The following is a 24413-nucleotide window of genomic DNA, read 5'->3' on the forward strand; positions in this document are numbered from 1 at the left end:
GCTATACTCAGACTGGGGTGTTGTTGGTTTTTTTTTGGGGGGGGGGGGGGGGGTTTGAAGAAAAAAGAGGTGTGAAGTCATATTTGTTATTTAATACACATTTAAGAAAATGGACGTCTGCAGGGGCGTCAATGGGGGTGGGGTGGGCAAATGTCCCCGCCCACTCTCGAAAAAAAAATGAGCAATTGAGAATATGCCAGAGAAAGTACAAGGATTTTAGAGTAGAAACATGGCATAAAATAGCCCTGCTGTGCGCCTTATTCTGTAATTACGATACATTCGTATTTTATTCATGTTTTAGTTTTCATTTTAAGTGTTACATGTATTTGTTTTTTGTTGTCCATTCTTTTACTGTGAATAACACTGATTTGGGGTTTTTAACGTACAACTGAAGTTTTTACAGTATTTTAATGGTATTTAATCTGTTTTTGGCACAGCGGTATTTTCACGGTTTGCAGTATTTTACAGGTTGTTTAACGATTAATCAATAAGACAACAGTTGGTCCGGCCTAAGGTCCGGCCTAAGCCCCTGCCCAAGGCCGGCGCCCATTGGCGATAATAACACCCATCACTTGGATTTACGCCCATGAAACTTGCGACCATACGTTAATTTTTGTTGTTATCAAAACCGGTCTTCGAAAGCACAGCTGTAATACTGGAGGTGCATGAATACAGTACATTGTACATGGCTGAGTATTGACTGTCCACCAACCTACCCGCATAATTGCAGTCACCCACCCTCCCATCCAAACATCAACCAACCCTATGGCTGAGTATTGACTGTCCACCAACCTACCCGCATAACCAATCACACACCCTCGCATCCAAACATCAACCAACCCTACCTCCATGAACCAACGAACCAAGCAGCTCAAGCCCACGGCGTGTTTCCCACCGCCTTTGGATGGAGAAATAGCCCAGCCCATCTGCGTGTTTCCCACCGCCGTGATTGACACCGCCGTTGAACATGACGAATATCCGGTACACTGTTCAAAACGGGAACTGACAAATTACTCCGCGGCAGAAGATCCCCAGAATCTTGTTGGACTCGCACCCGGCCCGTAGTGTGCATGTGCAAACGATGTACATGTACGTACATGTGGATAGCAAATACTGCAGGAAATATTGCTCTTTTAAAGTTTCACATGCACGAGCCCAAAATATTGATCATTCTAAACTTGAGTGGAAGCATCGAGGATTTCATATTGCACGGTAGTGTGGTGACTTTGAGCATTGCAACAACAGTGGCTGAATTTGGGCGCGAAAAGAAACCGAAAGTTGTTATGATGGTGCACGGATCGCCCTGTGAACGGCCGTGGCCCAACAGGTTCTTTTGGCCGATGTCCCTGCTTGTGATCTTTGCTATCGGCACGGTAGTTCTGTACTCCACGGTAAGTTGGACTTTTTTCTTCTAGTTATTTATTTGTAACGCGGATCGCACTGCAAGTAGTCACTGTAGTTTAGAGACAATAAGTACTTGGCAAACTTTTTTGTATTAAATTTGGCCTAGTTACCATACACAATTCTATGAGTGTATTGCGGTACATTTTCGTCAAATAGGAATCGAGTGTAGGGCAGTGAACCCCCGCCCCATGCATACCGTCTTAGTTTACTTAACAAATTGAGAACCGTTGTTCCCTTCTCTTTTTTTCTTATTGTTTGGACTTTTTCTCGACATGTCCCATAAGGTTTGAACACAAATCCTTCTGAGGACTACGGCTCGAGTCCTTGGGTTTATTGTTATCACATGTAGCCCATTATTCAAAGTCCTCGGACGTAAATGCTACCAGATACACGTTTGTGTATGATATAAATCGAGGACATCTCGATTTTCCTTTTGTTTGTACTTGTTTGCAGCAGTTTTTGGCCGCGAGAACTGTCCTCACTTGGATACAGTGGCGTAGCCAGGAATTTTTCAGTGGGGGGGGGGGGCGCGCTGGGGGCTGGAACATTTCATGGGGGGGGGGGCGTCAAGCAGGGGCGTCAATCGCTTCTCAAAAGTGGGGGGGGGGGGGACATACCTTGATCAGAACTGATGCAAGCGCGAAGCGCGAAGCCCTTACGGCGTGGGGTTCGGGGCCCGCTTAAGGGCCCCGAAAAAATTTGATTCTAGATGTTCTGTGGTGTGATTTGAAGCAATTTCTTACGACTTTCCTCCATGCTTTAACTAATATTTTCTTGGCAAAAGATAACTATTTGAACATCGTTTTCGAGGTTGGAGACATTGAATCAGCTATCGGTATTCTGAGCTATTGGCGTGGGGTTCGGGGCCCGCTTAAGGGCCCCGAAAAAAATTTTCGATGCTCTGTGGTGCTATTTCTGAGGCAATTTCTGACCACTTTAACCAATAGTTATCTTAGCACAAAAGATAATAATTTAAACATAATTTTCGAGGTTTTCTCAAAGCATAAGAAAATTTTGTGAACATTGTTTTTGAGATTGGAGTCATTGAATCAGCCACCAGAATTCTGAGCTATAGGCGTGGGGTTCGGGGCCCGCTTAAGGGCCCCGAAAAATTTTGGATTCTCAATGCTCTGTGGTGCTATCTGAGGCAATTTCTGACCACTTTAACCAATATTTTTTCTAAGCAAAAGATACATTGTATAGGGCCCATGGCGTCATGTAGATCAATGATAATTTTTTTAGAAACTCAAATCTCAGTGGGGGGCGACTGGGGGGGGGGGCGACAAGGTTTCATGGGGGGGGGGGGTCGCCCCCTCCCCCCCACGCCCCCCCCCCCCGGTGGCTACGCCACTGCTTGGATACACGTCCTCAATCAGAAAAAGGATAGAGTTTCCTCATGTCCTCGATTTACCGTGACCATGGCTACATGTGCATGATCTTCCCTGTGTCACGGGCTAGATTGGATCACTTTTAATCTTAATAATGCCCACCGATTCCATCTATTAAAAGATAAATAATTTTCTTCCAACAGACTTCTCCCATAAAGCAAGTTTCGCTCCTCCCACAGCCGGCTGTGTCTAAAGACCTTTTCCGCGCCCAAACGGAGACCCCAATCAGGACTGTGACGAGCGCCCTCACGTCTACATACAGACTGGTAGAGCAGAAACTTCGCCCCATAAAGCAAGTTTCGATCCTCCCACAGTCAGCTGTGTCTACGTCTACAGACCTTTTCCGCGCTCAAACGAAGACCCCAATGAAGACTGTGACGAGCGCCCTCACGTCTACCTACAGACTGGTAGAGCAGACACTGCGTGTCAGCAACACTGCACATTTTGTCATTCAAGCCAAGGACTCAAGCGGCAGGAACATGACCTCTGGCGGCGATTTCTGGTTTACCTTTCTGACCAGCGTTGAAGGCGATCACCCGACCACTGGAGGGCGCACTGCTGGTTCGGTGGTTGACCACAATAATGGCACGTACAGTGTGTCCTTTTACGTTGGTTGGTCGGGAATTGCTTACGTGCATATGACACTGGCAGCCCCAAGCGAAGCTACAAAATGGCTGCGTGACAAGTACTGGCCCGTCGAAAAACGGGTCTTTTGGAAAGCGGATTTCTGGGGGAAGCACTCCATTGAAACAGCCGCCTGTTTCGTGCAGAGAAACGTGACGTCAACGTCCCATCTGTGCACCATCGACCACAATCCCAAGGCCATGGGATTGACGGCTCTTTACTGCGAGAAACCACACGTTGCCAAGTGTGAAGATTTCAAGACGATTGCTGTAGATCCCGAAATGGTCAACACAAGAACTCTGGAGTTGCTTCAGGGAGATATCACATTGTTTAAAGGGTACGTACAGATAGAGAGTCTCTCCAATCATCTCCGGAAGCTTTTGGTAACTTCGTCTAAGTAACTAAGTCTTCAACAATATGCAGGACCTTTGAAATTTAAACTGTGTAGGCGGGCAACGTTTTTCACATCCAAATCAAACCTCAACATTTTATTAGAAACCTATATCTTATCTTATAGCTATATCAATGCATATAATTATCTTCGCACAGCTGATTCAGTTGGAAATTACTTACTCAGTTTCATCTGCTGCATCTTCTTTTCAGGGAAAACTATTTGCAGCCACTTACAAGGGGACCAAAGAGTTTCACAATCGCACGTGAGTTTTTATTTGTCAAAAAAAGTTTTTGTATTTTAACTTTTCGTTTTGCGTATTAATTTCTTTGTTCTACTACATGTATCATGATATTTTTTGAGCAACTTTAATACACTGTATGGGCGATACAGTTTTTGTGGGGTGGTTGTATTAAAAGAAATTGTTCGATACGAAATGGAAGACACTTGCAACAACCGTTTTATTCTAATCATCCTCCTTTTTTCCCTTTAAATTTAGAATCACAAAGCAACAGAACTACCGATACTAGAGCACCAGTCTGCAAACCAGACGAAGAGCCCCTTGCAAACGATGGATTCTGGCTGGACGCGGAGTGGCACCACCTGCAATGCAAGGTGCACAGATGGGAAGACGTAAAAGCAGTCAGGGCGTGCTTACGTCACAAACACGTGTTCTTTCACGGCGATTCAAACATTAGAAGCTGGTACTGCGTGCTCACTAGGAAACTGGGCTACCCGTGGCAGCATTTAGGCACGGGCAACGGCAAAATGACCATGCACAATTACTACCCGGATAACCAAATAGAGACTAGTTTTTACTTTCACCCACGTGTCATCACAACTGCTAAAATCAATTTAGATGCCACACCGTATGAGGTGGATATTTTGGACAATATCCCCACAGACGAGTGCAACAGGTACATCATCGCGCTGTGTCCGTGGGGACATTTTACCCAGTGGACGCGGGAGAGTTTCACTGAGCGGACCAATCTTCTGAAAGATGCGGTGCTTCGGTTCCGGGAGCGGTGCCCTGGCGTCCCAATTGTCCTGAAAGGCACCCACACTAGGGAACACGAGAGCACTCTAAAGACTGTGTACGGCAGTGACTACACGCTTTGGCACTGGGGTCGCACGCTGCGGGATACCTTCCGAGGGACTGGTGTGTTTTTCTATGATGTGTGGCAGATGAGCTTGGCCTATGGAAAGCCGGATATACACATGCCTCTAGAAGTCATCAACGAGGAAGTGAATTGGTTTTTATCTTATGTTTGTAGGTGATACAACAATGGACCGATCCAGTAAGCACCGCCCCATGGTATTCTGACCAATCACAGCCGTGATTTATGTCCGACATGCGTGCACAAAAGTCCGACATGCGTACACGCGCGTATGATGCGCGCGGCAGGAAAATGCAGTGTTGCATTGGAGAGGAGCACGTGTTAATTTGCCCACGTGCGCAGTGGGAGGGGCTTACTGGATCGGTCCATTATTAATGCACCGGTCCATTAAGCTCCGCCCATGGTGTTCTGACAAATCACAGCCGTGATTCATGTACAACGTGCGTCCACAATGCGCGTGCACGCGTGTATGACACGCGCGGCTTGAGCATGCAGTGTAGAGACGTGTGCATGCAGTGGGCAGATCCTATAAGTGGATCGGATTAATTAGAGAAGGGCTGATCGAACCACAAACTTCGACCAGTACTATACCGTGTTATGGTTTTGGCTGAGATTGGTATCAGTTTGAGCTCAACTTAACATTTAAGGCACTTATTTGTTTTTGGATAGAATCTCAAAGGCCTCGGCCGTGTGCTGGATCACGTGACAAATAATTGTTGGCATTTTCTGAGATTTGTGGTTCGTTTGTTATTTAATGTTGACTTGCATGATGTTTTGAAACTCAAGAGTCAATAAAACTAAACATTTACACAGTTTCTGCTTTGATTGTCATTTATTGTTGCCTCCTTTTCAAGGTCAGTTTGTGATCAGGAATTTGTCGACGAAGACATTGAACCGCCAGTGCGTCGAAACTGAATCGGCAGAGTGCCAACACTGAACCGGCAATGTGACGACACTGAACCGGCAATGTGACGACACTGAACCGGCAATGTGACGACACTAGAACCGGCAATGTGACGACACTGAACTGGCAATGTGACGACACTGAACCGGCAATGTGACGACACTGAACCGGCAATGTGACGACACTGAACCGGCAATGTGACGACACTGAACCGGCAATGTGACGACACTGAACCGGTGTAGCATGAATTTAGGTTTTCTGAAACACGGACTCATTGGTGGTATTGCGCATGCTCATGCATAGACAATAAGGAGAGGGACCGGTCACGTGAGAGGGTTTAACCAATAAAAGGGAAAAAAGAGTCCGGTTTTCATACGAGTCCGATTTTCATATGACACCGGCAATAATTATGACACAGAACCGCCGATGTGAAGACATGATACCTCGGTTTTCTGAAATCAGTGCACCAACATTGTTTCACATTATCAAAATGCGTCGCAGCTAGCTAACCATTGAGCAGCAGAAACGTCAAAATACTAATGTCCAAGAAAAAATCACACTTACTTTAATTCTTTAATTTCACAAAAGAAAACACTGAACAAATTTCACACTCGTAAATACATAAACATTATACCATACAAATAACAAAACCTTTTTTTTTCAAATCAAGAATGATTTCTACGATCTATCAAGATGACTTCTGTGGAAAATATGCCCATTGAGCATTCAACGTTAAGATGGTAAAATTAGACTGCACGACCTCCACAAGCCACCAATGTGTACCTACTTGTATTACGTAAATAAGCATGACGAAGTTCAAGTTGTGCTATTTTTAAACCCACATACATATGTCAGAAACCAGTTGACTTCCTCCGAGATAACATCCGTTGGCATGTGAATATTACTCGGTCCGTAGGCAACGTTCATCTGCCACATGTCGAAGAAGTACACTCCGGTTCCGTGGAATATTGCACGTAGCGTGCGCCCTAAAGCCCAGAGTGTGTAATCGCTCCCCACAACGCGCATTTGAGTGCCCTTGTGCTCTCTCGGATGGGCGCCTTTCATAACGATGGGCACGTCAGGGCACCGCTCCCGGAACCGCAAGATGGCGTCTCTGAGTAGAAGCGCGCGCTCGACGTAACTGTCGCGTGTCCACTGCGTGAAATGAGCCCACGACGAAAACACGAAGATGGAGCGGCCGCAGTCCTTTGTAGGCAAGTTGAACAGAACATCTACCTCATATGGGGTCATACTCAGGGTCACTCTAGCCTGAGTGATAACCCGGGGGTGGAACCTATAAGTCATATTCAAGTCCAGCTCCTCGTAGTAGTTGTTTTTAACTACTCGGCTGCCTAGGCGTTGCCAAGGCAAACCCAATTTCCGGGTGATTTCATGGTACCAGGACCGCACAGTCGAGTCGGCGATGATGTAAACGTGCTTGTGACGTAGGCACTCCCCGACGGCTTTTGTATCATCCCATTTGTAGACCTGACATTGCAAGTGATGCCACGTCTTGTTGAGCCAAAACCCATCGTTCACAAGGTGCCTGGAGTCGGGCTTACAGACGGGTGCTCGACTCTCTGTACGGTTTGGTGATACTGTTGAATTAAAAAAAAAATACATAGGGATATTTGTGTTAACAAAAAAATATTGCTTCTTCCGACCAATCCAAGTAACCCGATTGTGATCCCTGATATGTTGATTGTTTCAAAATTCTCACTGACATCTTATTGCAAGTCGGACACAAAGTGCAAACTAAGCAAAACACATTTTTTTTTAAATTAAAGATATCAAAAAAAATCCTCGTATACTCACAAGCTATCTTGACGCTTATGGGCCCATGAACAAGCCTTCGCATGAAATTGACTCTGCGTACGCAAGGCAGAAAATAAAAGAACAAAATTACAACAGAAACACAGACGCTGTGAAGATAGTGGCACATAATGTCGAAGCAATTCCGGAGTTTCTTTTAACCAAACGTTCTCTTTATGATCTCAGAAACGTCGGGCTGTGTTTAATAAGATCAGGTTTTTTAGAACATTATACTTACCCTACGAAGAGCTTAGATGCTTTGCCAACTATTTGCGACGTTCTTTGTCCTGTGGCTTTTACGTCTAACGCGAGCGAATGTAAATCGTCGCAAGTTAAGGGTGCTTTTGGTCTCTCGCAGTACAAAGCCGTGAGTCCTGTGGCGTTTGGATTGTGATCAGCGACGCAATCATCAGTTGACGACGCATTTCGCATTAGGTAGCACAAAGTCGAGTGACTGAGGGGTTTTTGTCCCGGTTTGGTCTTATTCCTGAACGTCCCTCTCCAGAAAATTCGTTTTTCGACGGGCCAGTACTGCTCTCGCAGCCATTTTGTAGCTTCGCTTGGGGCTGCCAGTGTCATATGCACGTAAGCAATTCCCGGCCAACCAACGTAAAAGGACACACTGTAAGTGCCGTTATTGTGGTCCACCACTGAACCAGCAGTGCGCCCTCCAGCGGTCGGGTGGTCGTCTTCAACGCTGGTCAGAACCGTAAACCAGAAATCGCCACCAATGGTCTTGTTCCTGCCGTCCGAATCCTTGGCTTGAATGACAAAATGCGCAGTATCGCCGACACGGAGTGTCTGGTCTACCAGTCTGTAGGTAGAAGTGAGGGCGCTAGTCAGAGGCAGGGTCCGGTTGGTTTTGTTTTTCTCCGGTAGAAATCGCTGCAGCAGAATTGCTATATCCTTGGACGAGTAACGCTTAGCCTAGTAAAGAGAATCAAACGCAAAACAAAGATTCAATCCTCAACAATTTCACATATGACGCAATAGCTTGGCCGATATTCTGGGTGTGTAACACCTCACCCTCGGATTCTGTCTATTGATTGGCTGAGAGCGCGTCACGTGGTATTCACTTTTTCGACCATGCACGGTAAAAAGATTGTACGCCATGGGCAGCCTCGTTCTGTTATCAAAATGTACAACCGGAGGTCTGTGCACATGCTGTATGTAAATCAGGGGAAAACGGAAAGTTTGAAAAGGGACGTAAATTTCCGAACTGTTCACCTTTTTAGCACCCTTCACCGTTCAACATGTATAAAGCATGTACCTTTATCTTGAAGCCATCGCTTTTACTTAATTTAGGCTTTATTTTCAGCGCCGAATTCACCATACAGGGTGAGTCAAAAAAAGCGAAACCCAAATGTCGGGACTATTGTTTTAGTGAAGTTCTGAATGTAGCACTTTTCAAATCTAGGATATGAAAGCCCAATTCATAAGCTTTCTTTTAGTCCAAGAATCATTCAAATCGCTCATGTGCTTTTCAAGTTACGGAATTTTAAACACAACCACCGTTTTGAAGTTCTGTCCACGGATCACAAAAAAGTGTGCGCATGCATGCGTTCATTTTTCAGCGAAACGAAAACAATTCACACACATCCCTATTTGATTTATTATCGTTTTGCTGAAAGAACACTTACCTTCTTGTGATCCGTGGACAGAACTTTAAAACGGGGGTTGTGTTTAAAATCCCGTAACTTGAACAGTACACAAGTGATTTGAATGATTCTTGTACTAAAAGAAAGCTTATGAATTTGGCTTTAAAATCCTAGATTTTGAAAGTGCTACATGCAGAACTTCACTAAAACAATGGTCCCTACATTTGGGTTTCGTTATTTTTGACTCACCCTGTATACCACGAAGATGATGTAGTTTAGGAATATCTTGAAACAATTTTAACATGTCTCCCCAATTCCAAGAAATCTGCTACGCATCATGAGCCTGAATTAATGGCTTTATTGGAGGACAATCATTTTGTGTTGCTGCCACTTAAGATAATTTTTGACGGGTATCTCTAAGGCCAAAAAAAAGTCTCCGGCTTCTGGTATGTGCGCGCGTCGCCGTAGCAAATGCGCGTCTGCAAAATTAAATTTGTTTTACAACGTAAGATGATGTCTCAAAACTGCCAAACTCACTGGTTTGACTGGAATCCTGCTGCTGCACAATTTTAACGTGTTTTTAGATGGGGTTATGATCAAGTATAAGCTTTATAAGGCCTCTCTGCGTGCGCTCCCATATATTTTGCACTTTAGTCGGGCACCACTTGCAGATGGTGTTGTAATTTTGTAATTGTGCGTCTGGAAGCCAGACTGACGGAGCGATGGTCGTGTATCTGGAACCTGTAAACGCTTTTTAATTAGCGCAGTGTACTCCTCAAGCATTATGGCCTTACTGAGGTCACCTCAAGCTGCACTCTGAAGGATATTTTGAGAGTTTTAAGAGGATCGAAGCGTCATCTGCAACATCAGCCGACATTTGAAGAGAAAAAAAAGTTGGGTAAAAAAAAAAAACACTTTTGGGGCAAGCTCGATCCATACCAGAAACCGGAGAAAAAAATTTGGCCTAGGGGCAAAATGAAAATAGAAAGGTAAGTTATTTTGGTAAAAAAAGAAATATGTATGCACTGTGGGATATATTATTTTAGGGGATATTCCCCTGCCATAAAAAAATACAAGACGTGCCGGTCGGACGTCGTCGGGTTCCAAAGCAAACAACCGAGACAATAAGTAAGTGTTTGAAGGTCGCGCAGCCACGGACCACACTTTTTTGGCTTGACGTATTTTTGTTTTGCTTCCGCCTAACTGTTGTTATCCTTGCAGGCGTCCATTATATTGCCGCCATTGTTGACGGTAAGTCAACTGAAAATTGCAAATATTTCACCCTTTCACAGGATTTAATTCTTGGGGCAGCAGTCACTTTAATTGTGCATATAGTGTGCGAAACTTCCTCAGGACTACCCTGCTCAATCCAACAGAGTCCAACCGGGCATTCCTGCTCAATCCACTGTGCCTCATTTTCAGTTGTCTGCTGAACCCAACCGAGTCCAACATGGCGTTATAATGCGGTTCAGTTGCCTGCTGAATCCAACATTTTGCACAAGGAATGTACACAAGGGGTTTACTGCTCCATCCAACAGGCTCCATCGGGTCTGCGACATAGTTGGATCCTGTTGGATTCAGCAGGGAATGGCATGTTAGTTTTAGGCTACCCCGTTTCAAACCCAGTTGAAACAAGTGAAACGCATCATGTGTTTAATATTAACCATGCCCAAAAAAATGTTAAGTTTATTCTCACTCAATCTGTATGGATCTTAATGCTATGTGTACACGACGTATACGGGAAAATGCAGCTTTCACGGCGCGTAGCGCCGGAAAATTTTTCGCTGCGCGGCAACCTGTGGTCCGATTTTATGTTTTTGGTATCAAAAGATGCGCAAGGCTCGAGGCTAAAAAGTCATAACAGCTCGGGTCGCGACATTTTTTTTTCAAGGTTATCGCGGAAAAAGTTGAGGGGGGGGGGGGCGATTCCGCCCCGGCCCTTTTAGGGTTAAGGTTCAATGGGGTGTCACTAAGCAACTTGGTGAATTTGAAGCTCATCAATACTAAGGTTTGGCAAGACTACTCAGTGGCGCACCCAAGGGGGCGGCTGGGGGGGGGGGGGAGGGCTTGAGCCCCCCTCCCAATTCTTTCTTAAATTTCTTTTTTAGTCCCACGATTTGACCTTGGTGATATGTATTTTGCCTATTTTCGAGTAGTATAACAGGGGTGTAAGTGGCGCCACCAACGTTCAAATAGTCCGCCCCTCAAAAAAACCCAATATTTTTCTGCTGCCAAAAATTCTAAAAAAATTGAAAAACTAAATTATGAGCCCCCCCCCCCCCCCCAGCCAAATCCTGGGTATCTGGAGACAAGGTAAATGCGCGCAACTTTAGGGTAAAATAGTAGCCATTTTCAAATTGGATCATAACTATGTCCTAATAATTATTCAGTCACTTATATGCTTTAGAAAATGTTATTGAAGTAAGGATAAAGTAGAATCACCAAAATATACTTTTCAAAAAAAAATATAAAACAATGTATCCAAATATGGGAACAAATATATAACACGGTATAGGTATTAACAATTTATGCAAATTAGACGGTTTAAAGCTCATAATTTCGTTTGGGAACCGGGCTTATCGGATTCAGCATACCTGAATTATGCTTAAAAGTCTGGTTCCTAACTTTTACCCAAAAATGCTCCTCACATTCACACTTTTCAGAAACCCCGACAGACTATGCGGTATGTAAATCGGGAAAAGGGAAAGATGCACGCACTCCATAAACGGAAAGTTTGAAAAGGGACGTAAATTTCCGAACCGTTCACCGTGCAAGATGTATAAAGCATGTACGCAAACCGTATACGCACGCACGAAACGCCGATTCTCGACGGAAGGTTTTTTCTTCAATTTCATGCAATCAACATTTATTTCCAAGATGCCACAACTTTTACAAGAGAAATGTAACAAAGTGAAGTAATAAATTGTATTATTAAGATGAAAGATACATGAGAAAAAAGGAACTGTCACTCAATGGGTAATTGTGGAGGCATCTTCCGGAGCCGGGGCTATTATGGAGATGCCTTGACAAAACAAAACCGAAATAGCAACTCAACAATACATAACAATCGGGCAAACATCAATACACTACACATGGGAAGAAAGTAAATATTGAGGGATAGATTATTGACGAAGTAGATAATGCCATCAATGAATAACTCATCCAACTAGTCAAAAATCAAAACATAAAACATAATCGAAGACAAATATGTGAAAAAATAAATGAATCAGCTGATCAAATCGTAAACAGTGAAAAAATCAAACAGGTGTTAACAGTGACGAATAAATTAACAAACAGCATAAGTGATAGTAAACAAATTCATACACATGAATAATCTTACACAAAGTTTTAAATTTCACAATTTCAGCTGATCAAATCATAAACAGTGGAAAAATCAAACAGATGTTACCAGTGACGAATAAATTAACAAACAAAATAAATGATAACAATGAGTGCATGTACACGTTTTCGCCCGGGAGTATTAAATTTCGTCTCGTCTATGCCAAACCTTGTTATTCAGAAATCAAATTCGTCTAATCGATTTATATGAGACGAATTCGATCATTAACGATGCCATTCGGCAATAGCTTAGACTAATTTAATCTGTAATGACGAATATTCTCGACCCGGTGACTAAATAGGGTGACCAAACTTTGAAATTGAATGGTAAATGACTAAACTAGTTTTGTTAAAAGCGTGTGAATTTTTTTCTCGGACGAAAGTGAACGTTAGAGTTGGTGAATTTGAATGAAAAGTGTTTTAAAATAGCTCGGAAACCCTATATTTTCCTTTAAAAGTCACCTTTAACTTAATTGTTGTTTTGTCATAATATTGAGGTTTCCGCGTAGCTTATTATCATATTTGTTTTCATTTCAAATTTACCTTTATTTTAATTATTATGTTACGTCTTTTTGTGTGTGTGTAGTTTTTGCTAAGCTTTTATACTGTATTTGTTTATAATCGTTCTTGTCTTCCCTGTATCTTCTTTGTTGTTTATGTTCAGGGGACTCGCACTCGACAAGCTCTGATTTTATGGGTTCCCTTTATCTCTTGGTGGTGTTATATATCGTCGATCGTACCACGATCTGACCTATCTGAATTGTTGACGAATTTTGGTTTTTAGCATATTCTGGTTATGCATGATGAAATCTTTATTTTCTGAAAATTTCAAATTCATAAGTGGCCTAATTAGCTAATTAAGCTGATTCAGCTAATTAAAAATGTTGACCTATCGCTACAAAATGCAAAATTATCATTTCACAAACTGACGCATCGAGATAGGTCACTTCGTGAAACGCGTAAACAGCTGTCAGTTTTCCACGAAGTGACTTATAGAGTCTGATACCTGGACTTAATGTGGTCCTATCACTTTCTTATGGAAATGAGTTACTATATAGGGGCCAGTCTTTAGCGTTATCAGAATCAATGGCGGCGTACACATGTCGTTTGATGGCTGAACGAAACTAGCAAGTTTCAACCGAGTTTCTGATTCCGTAAACGTCTGTAAGTATACATGTTTTGCAGAGACTCATTTGTATGATAGCACAGCGCTAATTAGCCTATTGGCGTACTGTATAGTGTAGACGGTAGTGGGAAGTCATAATCAGTCAGAATAACACTTGAGTGGGGTTCGATTCCAAACTAATGCTTTTTAATGACATCTCGGTTGATATTTACGCTGATTCACTGACTGTCCTTTCGGGAAAATATTTATGAAATAAAAGGGCCAAACTAAGGTTGCTTTTTTAATATTATGATTCGTGATTGGTTTGGTTTGTTTGTGTTACAGAATGTGGATGTCTCAGTGGTTAATTGCAGCCAAAAGTTTATACAGAGCACCATTCGTCTATATAATTGCATGAAGTTTTGAAAAAGCTTCGTTAAAAGGAAAGTGATCGATTCCTGGAGCATGAATGTAAGCAATTTTTTTAGCATAAAGGTTATTATTTAACCTTTCATACTTTTGCTGCTTAATATTTTGGTTTTATACTGCCCGGCTCAGATCAAAAAGAGCATTGCGTCTGTTCTTCGTTTTTACGTTTTGTGCTTCGTTTCTCTCTTTTTAAATGTTGATTTAGTACTCCAGTCTTGCTACAATTCTAAAGTCAATGCAGATAACAAAAAGAATTTAAATGGGGTGAACTGCAAAAAAGTTAAATTCAGTTGCTATGATTTGTTTGAGTTAATATTGCAAAACATGTGAAAATCCAAAAAAGACACACACTGCAAGGATAGTGACACCAGACATGAAACGCATTCTGAATGATTTATCAATGATTTCCTTGTTAATAACAAACTGCAAATGTTTTATATTGATTTTCCATGTCGACTATATTAAAAGAAAAAAATCCAAATAAAGGTTCATGTAGATTCAAAATTTAAATTTAATTAAAAAGTATTGATTACTGAATATATGAACCACCTGCCACAGTCTGCCTCGGAATGTAACGGGGAAATGCTCAGCCTTAAAACAAATGGCGACTACTGATTGCCGATAAAATGTTGAGTGAATATATTTCTATTCTTTTTTGTGTGCATTTCTCAAGATTTTCGATATGTTGTGCTTGTAACTCCACAATCTTTGAACCAGGAGCTGTTCCTTAGCCGTCACTGTTATCACCTTTGATCTACATCCTTCACTAATGCCAGACTTATCTTGAAATATTAAGAGATACCTCTTTTATTGTCAGTTCTCGCACTGTTTCATTTATGCACCTATAGTTTGAAGTAAAACTAAAAACTAAAAACAATAATTAAGAACAAATAAAGTAAAGCCCTTATTTTTAAATTTGAAAGATTGCTGAGAACAACTCTTTGCACTGCCTCTCTGTTGAACTCTTTACATCAGACCTGCATCATGATTTCCTTTTGATTATGGTCAGTCCCAGTTCAAACATCAAGGCAGTACTTGTCTTTCTACATAATTAATTTGTTTCTTAGATTTACTTTTCTATCCCTTGAGTGGCCCTTAAGTATGGCCTGTTATGATAGTCGACTCTCAAAAAACAAAATTTTCATTGTATTAACGCGACTTAACATCCTATTTATATTAAGTTTTGACGTTTTGAGCATTGTTAATTAAAATGCAGCCGATTTTTTTTTAAAGGGGGAGGCTTACAAGGTATCTGCAGAAAATTGCTGTTTTTAGGGAATAATAGGTTTAAATAATGAGAAAGTACACTTTGAAGAATAACAAATAGAAAACAAAGATTTGAAGATTATGAGAGTGTACATGTACGCTTATCGTTCTGTTTCAGTGTAACTTGAACTTGTGAGTCTTGTTTGAACAAAATACCTGTTTTGTCCAATAGAGAAAAAAAAGTACACCTTTACAATGAATCCGTTCAAGAATTATTACTAGGAGGTATACACAATGTATTCAACAAGTTTCTATGCACCCCGTATATGTTGGGATTCATTTTCTAATTTCCTTCACTATAGCGTTTTAATTCGTAAGAGCTTATTAATCTCTAATAACAATAATATTAATATAAAAAACAACAGATTGCAGCGAACCTCCATATGACTTAACGTGAAGAGGTCCGCACGCGCGCATGCGCATATGACATAAGTCACTTTCAGCCACAGAGAAATCGAAATTGTTCGTTTCACGAAGTGACCTATCTGGATAGGTCGCCGTTCGCGCGCATGAAAAATGGAAATTAAATTTTCACGAAGTGACCTATCTAGATAGGTCGCCGTTCGCGAGCATGAAATATGAAAATGAAATTTTCACGAAGTGACTTATGGATTTGACGCCTGTTTTTCACCTGGTAATGATGAGTTTTTGCCTTAGAAAACAATTAAAAATCATAATTCAACTATCCAACTTTATTATATATAAAACTGAGTCAATAAAAATTAGTGTTCTGGGTGAAAGAGTGGATGCAAAATAGGCCCAACTTCAAACGCGTTTTTCTCGAAATGGCAAAAACTGAGATAGGTCAGATCGTGGTACGATCGACGATATGTATATATATTTATTTTCTAAAGCTATATGAATCATAATAACTTCTAAGTCATGTACAAACTGTTTTCTTTTATGCCTAGCCTTGAGATGAAATAAAGTAAAGTAAAGCTAACCTTCAATTCAAAAATCCAATTCGTCTACTAAATTGTTATAAGACGAATTCGATCTCTGAATGCTGCCATTCGGCAACAGCTTAGACGATTCGGTCTGCAATGACGAATATTCTCGACCCGGTGACTAAAGAGGGTGACCAAACTTTAAGATTGCATGGTAAATGACTAAATTGGTTTGCTAAAAGTGTGTAAAAATTTTCTCGGACGAAATTTAATGTTTTAAAATATCCGGGAAAACCTATATAATAACAGAATAACTGACACGAACCCAGTAAAAATCAACGCATGAATACCTTTAAAACAAAATTAAATAAATGAAACAGTTACCACAGAACCTTAATTTTCGCAAGGGGAAGACGTACTATGGAGAAGAAAAGTTAAAAATGTAAGACATTGTTTGTAGGCAGATTTGAAGCGGCCCACAGCAGACTTTGTTTTCAAGGCTGCGCCTGGGCTGTTCGAAAGAGACGAGGACCATGGAAGTGAAGAGTGTGCATGGATTGATTAGTCGTGCGAGTGTATGGGACTTGGAGACTTTTTCTTGAACCTGCACTATATTCATGAATGTCTTGCACAGAAGTGTAAAAGTCAAAAAGATGCGAGGAAGAAGTTTTAAGTGTACTTAAACATGAACATTCCTATTTGAAGGTTGTTAACATCAATGAGTGTTAGTGTGTGAAGTTTTGCAGAATAGAGGTGCGCACTTGGACGGAGTGAAGTAAGTTGGTTAGTACTGAATCGTGCCTACACAATAATATTACAGTAATTCGGTTAGGGAAGAATGAGTGAATAGGGTGGTCCCAAAAAGGGGGGGGGGGGAGGTCCGTTACCAAATCGGTCCGAGTCGACTCATTCCGTATCCAACTCTGTCCGTAATCATCTCGGTCCGTAACCAACTCGGTCCGTAACCAACTCGATCTGTGACCAACTCGGTCACTATGGGAAAATGTACACGAACAATTCTTGTAATTTTGTTGTAGCAAGTCGATCTCGAGCGCAATTTTTTTTTTTTTGTATTCAGAATTATGCATGGGCGGCTGCGCCGATTGAGCCTAAAACGAGTCAAGGTTATGGCAGGCGTCCCTGGTATCGCCGCTAATATTGTTAACGGCAAGTCATGTATTGATTGACACTATACAGATTCAATTCTTGTGCAATGTTATGTTTCCTCCCCTTACACAATTGTTATATTTTGGGGGGTAATGAAACCAAGGATTGGTCAAAAGCGCCTAATTAGCTAACAAGCCTGAAGAAACCTATACACAGACGAAACAATGAGAAGAAATTACAGTTTTACCTAATGAGTACCGAAGGTCGGTGAGAAAAAAAATGAAGAAGAATATTCTGGGGAAAACCCACGGAATCGAATCAGGAAGGACTAGCAATCAACATGTTGGTCCAGGCGGGATTCGAACCCGTGGCACAGCGGTGGAAGGCGAGGAAAGTACCGCTACACCAACCTGAATTCACTAGCTTGGTCTGAATTCACTGGCCTCAATAATAAACATGGCAGCTCTGAAACTGAGACATCTTACACAAGAACACAAAGCACGAACAAATCTGACACGTACCTACAATGAACTCCAGACTACATGCAGCATAGACCGATGATGTGCTGATATAATTCTTTTGGTTCCACGCAAGACTAATTTTTATCCCTACTTTTTTGGTAGTTTTTTTCGATTTCTGTTGTCAATTCTTCCTCGGTTGCCTTCCACTTTTTGTGTCTTAATAAATTCATTTTTTTAAATAATTCAGTTTTAAGTCGTATCAAGCCAATATCTACATAATTATGTCCAGTTTGGTTAATATGTAACTTGGAAGATATAGCTAGGCCTGTAGACTGTGGTGTTATAGATGACAATTGAGGTAACGTCACATTGAACATGTACAATTCGAAGGCCTATGAGAATGTAAACACGTAGCAACCACCTTCAATATTAATGTACACATCGCAATATCTACAGAATTTTTGCTTCTGGATATGCAACTTTTACTTGTAACTGTACATGCCAGATGTCACCAAAATGATAGCCGAAACAGCCCTGTGTTTGTCCACAAGGATAGGTCTAGTTTCAGTTTTAAATTCATGCGTGAGTTTTCTGCAACATGTTGCTTCGATGGTTATTCTACTCGCATGGGAATTGGACAGCGATGACATAAAATTTTCTTAGTCCAATTTGTTGTCAAGTAGAACTTTGAACGCACCACAAAATAGGAACAATTGTTTATTGAATAGAGATGCATTCTCCACTTGGCATGAAATTTGAAAGCGATTTTTCACAGCAAAAAAAACTGCGCTGCACAACAGACTTGTGGCCGTCGTAGGGGGAAAAAGTGAATGAAGGTCGCGCGGCCGCTACCTTAAGTTATTGTATTCGGACATAAATATTATTTTTGGGTTCCGCCTTTGTTATCCTTACGGGCGTTCTATTATCGCCGCCATTGATGGCGGAAAGTCAGCTGCCAATTGCAGTTATTTGACCTTCCATAATATGCAATTCTTCTTGGGATATCAGTCACTTTTTGTGATTATTGTGTGTTTTAATATTGAAATGTATAACCCATTTTAAAATCACTTTGATATAAAAAAAAGAACGCACAAAGTGTTCAAGTGTTTGATTATTACAACCATGCAATACATGTACTTTAATATACGTGTATTCATGTTTATTAATGATCTTCAATTTAATATTTTTTTGGTATTACATTCATTGAAAAAAATATACAATAACATTAGCCTTCTCTTGTTTTAACTTGGCATTTTTACCTGAGTGTCACAGGAGAATTTACACAATTCTTATTAGAGATATGCAAAGAGTGAACAGAAATACAACCATTGATTGCATGGTTTGTGCCGATTACTTATTCAACTAAATTTACCATTTTTGAGTGGCATAAAACTACGTTATTTAAGTTATTGATTTTGGTATCCAAACATTATTCTTGGGCGAACTTTTTATCGATGAAATGTTTTGTGTGATAGTTTAGGCGATACATCAGGTGACAACAGTGTTGTAGTCGAGTACTTTTTTCCCGAGTACTGCCGAGTACTTAGGTTACAGATTACGAGTACGAGTACGAGTACTTGTAGTACATCCGAGTACAAGTACAGGTCTCCGAGTACGAGTACTTGTACCTCCGAATACGAGTACTTGTATTCCGAGTACGAGTACGAGTACTTGTATTTCCGAATACGGCAACACGGCAAATGGTTCATTGTGCGTAATTGGTCCAGGCCCAGTCAGACCGATATACAGACCCACTCACGGCTAACTGTTAAATGTGTTTGCCCGGACGTGCGCAGAAGAAAATCCGTCGGGAAACTTCGATTTCTGCGCAAGCCAATCAACCATTTCAAACTGAAAGTATCGATAAAATAAGGCTGTGGTAAGTCAAGCTTTACCTTTTTTTTTTTCGAGTACTAGTACTTTGATGAACGAGTATACAATTCGACATGTCGAGTATGAGTACTTTGCTGCCCGAGTACGAGTACCGTCAGTTCGAGTACGAGTACGAGTACGAGTACTACAACACTGGGTGACAACTGACGCCAGAGTGCATTGGCTTGAATTTCCAGCTGTTATCATGTTCAAATAACAGTGTAAACTATCTTGATCCTTTGTCTTTTACCGTGTCAATATCGTTGTATCCGGGAAGGGGAGGGAGGGGATAGTGACCGGCGGCGTAGGTGGGGGGTGGGGGCGCCCCCCATAAATAAAATCGTCGCCCCCACTAGAAATTTGCCAATCGGAGAACTTTAGAGAAAAGGGTTAAACAATAAAGCAGTAAATATCAAATTAACAGCAAAATAAAAGAAGCAAATAGAGCATGGGGCTGTTTTAATAAGCAGAAGCTTATGGAAAACAGCCGACAGAAACAACACAGGACGAACAAACAAACAAACAAACAAACAAACAAAAAAACCACCAAACAGACAAACAAAGACATTACAATGTAAGCAATTGTTAAACCATAATTACCTCTTTTATGACGCCCGGACGGGGTGTTAAGTTGACGGCCACTTTCGGGGCAAACGGCTCCCACTGCTTGACATTGACATGAAAACAAAATAAAATATATAAAATTATGAACGGATCAAAAAAAATGAAAAGATAACACCGCCATCACGTTAATATTCAGGTTGTCATTGTGAAGAATGCGAAATCAAAACTTGACTCCGAGTTCAGACGAAAAAAAAATTACGGTTATCCAAAAAGCGCTCACAGGAAACAGCAAAAATAGGATTATTATAATTTTACGTCTGACCCGTGCAGCCGGGGAGAGGGGCAGGGCAGAAAGACACCGCCCAAACTTGACATGGGAACACTTTTTCGCAGTCCACTTTTATCCAAATAACTGTCAACTGTTATAATGTTCAATATAACTGGCATTATCCTTGCCCTGAAGCAGGGTTAGATTTCTAGCTATTGCTGCATTGATTTTTTGATGTTTTCTTTTAAACGGTCCATTTTACCAACAATTAATGTCCACCTTTTCTCCAAAACAAATCTATGCTGTGTACGAATGTTTGTATATCTAGTACATGGAACTGTTTGTACATTTCTAATAGTAAACAAAATGCCTGCATTTATTAAGAGAGTTCCTGATTTTGCAAAAATTAAATTAAGTAAAAAACACCTCACACGCCTTTCGCACCAGGCTTGCTAGCAAGCCCGCTGGAACAAACTTTTGCCAGGGGGTGCTGGAATTTCTAAAGGACGGACAAAATTAATGCGAACGCGGAGCGCAAAACCCTTACAGCGTGGCTTAAAGTTAAAGGGCTCCTAAAAGTGTTGGAATATGGATGCTCTGTGGTGCAATCTGAGGCGATTCCTGGCCACTTTCATATGACTTTGTTAGCAAACGTTTTGCTGAGATTATAAAGACAATTTATTTCACTTTTTTTTTAAATATACTGTTGCTCATAACGTTTCTACTGTACTGAAAAGTCGAAAACCCTGTATTTTTATCTCCAAGTTGTTCCATTTAATTCTGGAAAAAGAATTGTATCATTATGCATGACATCGCATGTAAATATTATTGTTGCTAGGCTGCTTTCTTACATTTAGTAAATTCCGTCGTGTATGTTCTGTTTTATTTTCCGAGCCCTTACGGCGTGGGGCCACAGGGCCAGGGGCCTGCTTTAAGGCCCCTGAAAATGTTGGATTCTGGATGCACTGTGATGAAAAAATACTGAAGTATATGCTTAAACTTATAAAACCCGAAAGGATGTTTTTTGGTTAAAGTTAAAACCAAATGGTTCCACTCGGAAGCGGATGAATTTCTGTTCATAAAAAATTCACATAGGCCTAAACGATGTAGCTCTTGATATATTTGCAGTGTTATTTGTTTGTTACAGGGAATGGCAAATATAAAAGACTAACAGACCAAATGCATCTTTATGTTTATGATCGGTATGTGGCAAGTTTGAGGCTAGGCAAGGATTTATCGGTCTACTGAGTTTTTATGAGAAAAAAACTTGCACAGGGTAACACATGAATAGCTTTTTTTTATTAAAACGAAACTACACTGGAACTAGTTTCAATGGAAGCCCGTCCCACTCCCATTAGGTTGGGACTGTGAACCTTGCTATTTTTTAATGTTGAGTACAGAATGCTAGCAACGTCCTTGAAACTTTCAAATGAAAAGAGAACATTCAGGGGAAAGGTATGAATTTGCCCCTATTGAAAGATCGAATGAAAAAAATCGTGGTAAGCATAATCAACTTTGCCACCATTGTCATGGCCGAGGTTATTTTTTCGGGTCATAGCTTCAATCACAGCGGAAATATCATAGACATGTCATGATTTTAGATTCATTGAGAGAAATATCGATTCTGCACTGCCTGAAGATTTAGAAATACCTCCTCCTGATATTTTACAGTGTTATTATTGATATTTTACAGTGCTAGACGTTCGAAGCGCCGCGCTTAGCCGCGGCAAAACTAGAAACGAACAAAACGAAGGATATATTTGTAGTGCAAGCATAATGTATAGCGCAGCGGCGCAATTTCAACGTCGTAGAACACTGCTGGCTGAAACACATTTTTGCCCGGGAGTAGGGGGTGCTGAAGCATATTTCAGCACCCCAATCCAAAAAGTTGGGGGTGCTGCAGCACCCACAGCACCCCCCGTTCCCGCGGGCTTGCTTGCTAGCAATGGGCTTTGGTCTTTTGCTAATCATGCGAGGCTTAAGGGGCAATAAGTGTTCTAAGGGCAATCGGTAGAGAAATTTTCGAAAAGAATTTTACCATGAAAGTTACGACGGCACCACAGAGAAACACGAAGTAAACCATGCACAGCGAGAGCGTGAAGCCCGTCCGTCGAGTGGTACCCACCATGATCGGTTGTTGACTGCCGCAAGCAGACGCAGCCGGCCTGCCGCGGCTCATGGCCGCGTATTTTCTTTTTGCAGCGTAAATCGTATGTTAACCAATCACATCACGCACCCCAGCATGAATATTCATCACTCTGTGTGGATGGAAGACACTTACTAGGTTCTCGTAGTGTTTTCCCTTCAATTAAACATATTCCTTCCAACAAAAATATTCGACGATGATGGACATGGGTTCGAAATACAGATCTTGCGATTCATTCCACTAGGCCAGTGTGGCAGCTCGATGAAATCCGTTCTTTGAAATGTTAATAATGCACATGCATGACTGAGTAATAAAGCAATGATGTGACGTCATTACGATTTTTCTTACGAATAGACATCATACTAGTTGAATATATAATCATGATCCATTAACGGTGTGTGCCTGCTGCAGAAAAACAAACACAGCAGCTTGCCGCCCCTGACCTGTTTCCCCCGATTTCCCCATTTCCTTGTTTCCAGTTACTGTGTCTGAGTCTTGCAAACTTCAAACTGTATAGTCTCAATGTCTCGATGCTTGTTATTTCTTGCTTATACTATAGATCCATGTATATCCACGCTCATTAACGCTCCGATTTAACGGCAATTGTTTTCAGGATGCGTTTGTGGATCATATGTCCACATCAAAACGAGTCCAAACGATATCCATAAGTTCTTTACAATGTCAATGTGAATGTAATTCTCACGGTGAAGGAGCAAGCAGCAGAGCTCAGCGTGCAGTGGATTTCATAATGTTTCCACATCGGCTTTTAACATGCCTGTGGGCACAGGGCCAGCGACACATAAGTGGAACAATTCAATCAAAAAAAAAGGTGGTTCAGACGGTGCTGGGTGCCTCATTCAATGATAAGAAGTAATCCATGTATTTACGCAGCCACATTTTTAAGCCCCTTTCCAATAGTTTCTATGATGAAATGTTATCATGTTCAAATAACAGTGTAAACTATCTTGATCCTTTGTCTTTTCCCGTGTCAATATCGTTGTATCCGGGATCCGGGAAGGGGGGAGGAGGGGATAGTGACCAGCGGCGTAGGTGAAAATCGTCGCCCCCACTAGAATTTGCCAATTGGAGAAACAAATATAAAAAACGATGATTAGCAGGTTTAACATATTTAGGTGCCTTTGTTCACCTTGTTAATGAAAATGTTGGCGAAAACCCTGTTTTTTGTGATTGGCCGTTTATTTTAACGTCCCGTGGAACGCGTTCAGAGATACCTATTGTACAACCTCGTCCCCAGGGTGTCGAGCCAACCACTACCTAATCTCTCACCTTGGTATTGGATCATTTGCATGTGCAAGATTTTTGAACACGTATGCAAATGAGGAATAGTCTGGTGCCCGTATGTGCGTTAAATTTGCGTTTGCTTTTGTATGCGGTGTCTGGGGGTACAAACAACGTGAGTTATGAAAACACGATTTTTTGGAAGTTAAAATGTTACAATCTGGCCCGCCAATAATGCAGTATCACATTTCATATTAATATGAGCAAACTGGAAAGAAAAGGAGTATTATTGAGAAGGCATGGACGTTTTATTTACAATGATCTTGAAAACACGTAATGCACGTTGGAAATAACAACACCAACTACACGATATAAATATATTAATAGCAAATTGCGGTAGCGAATCAGGATGCAGGAAGAAAGTTTCCTATCCAGGGCTTACTATTGGAAACGCGGTTGGAAATAAAGTAAGCACTGGGGACGAGGTTGCC

The 24413-nt window shown here is 41.3% G+C and overlaps 2 protein-coding genes across 3 annotated transcripts; one reads left to right on the plus strand and one right to left on the minus strand.

Moving 5' to 3' along the window:
* Nucleotides 1–733: 733 nt before the first annotated feature.
* Nucleotides 734–5156, plus strand: LOC119727167 (NXPE family member 2-like). Its single transcript, XM_038199031.1, has 4 exons — nucleotides 734–1391; nucleotides 2936–3753; nucleotides 4020–4072; nucleotides 4307–5156. The coding sequence occupies exons 1-4, from the start codon at nucleotides 1071–1073 to the stop codon at nucleotides 5083–5085; spliced, it is 1971 nt and encodes a 656-aa protein (XP_038054959.1). The 5' UTR covers nucleotides 734–1070; the 3' UTR covers nucleotides 5086–5156.
* Nucleotides 5157–6258: 1102 nt separating this feature from the next.
* On the minus strand, nucleotides 6259–23434 carry LOC119729125 (NXPE family member 1-like). 2 transcript variants are annotated; one of them, XM_038201643.1, is made up of 5 exons: nucleotides 22576–23434; nucleotides 20306–20368; nucleotides 7880–8568; nucleotides 7645–7697; nucleotides 6259–7427 (listed from the first exon to the last, which is right to left on the minus strand). In XM_038201643.1, exons 1-5 carry the CDS (start codon nucleotides 22714–22716, stop codon nucleotides 6646–6648), a joined length of 1728 nt encoding a protein of 575 aa, XP_038057571.1. In that variant the 5' UTR covers nucleotides 22717–23434; the 3' UTR covers nucleotides 6259–6645. The 2 variants fall into 2 exon arrangements, with proteins under 2 accessions (XP_038057571.1, XP_038057570.1); XM_038201642.1 differs by having other exon boundaries at nucleotides 20306–20371.
* Between the last annotated feature and the right edge of the window lie 979 nt (nucleotides 23435–24413).

The sequence above is a fragment of the Patiria miniata genome, unplaced genomic scaffold, assembly GCF_015706575.1.
Source record: "Patiria miniata isolate m_02_andy unplaced genomic scaffold, ASM1570657v1 HiC_scaffold_20, whole genome shotgun sequence".
NCBI classification, from domain to species: domain Eukaryota; kingdom Metazoa; phylum Echinodermata; class Asteroidea; order Valvatida; family Asterinidae; genus Patiria; species Patiria miniata.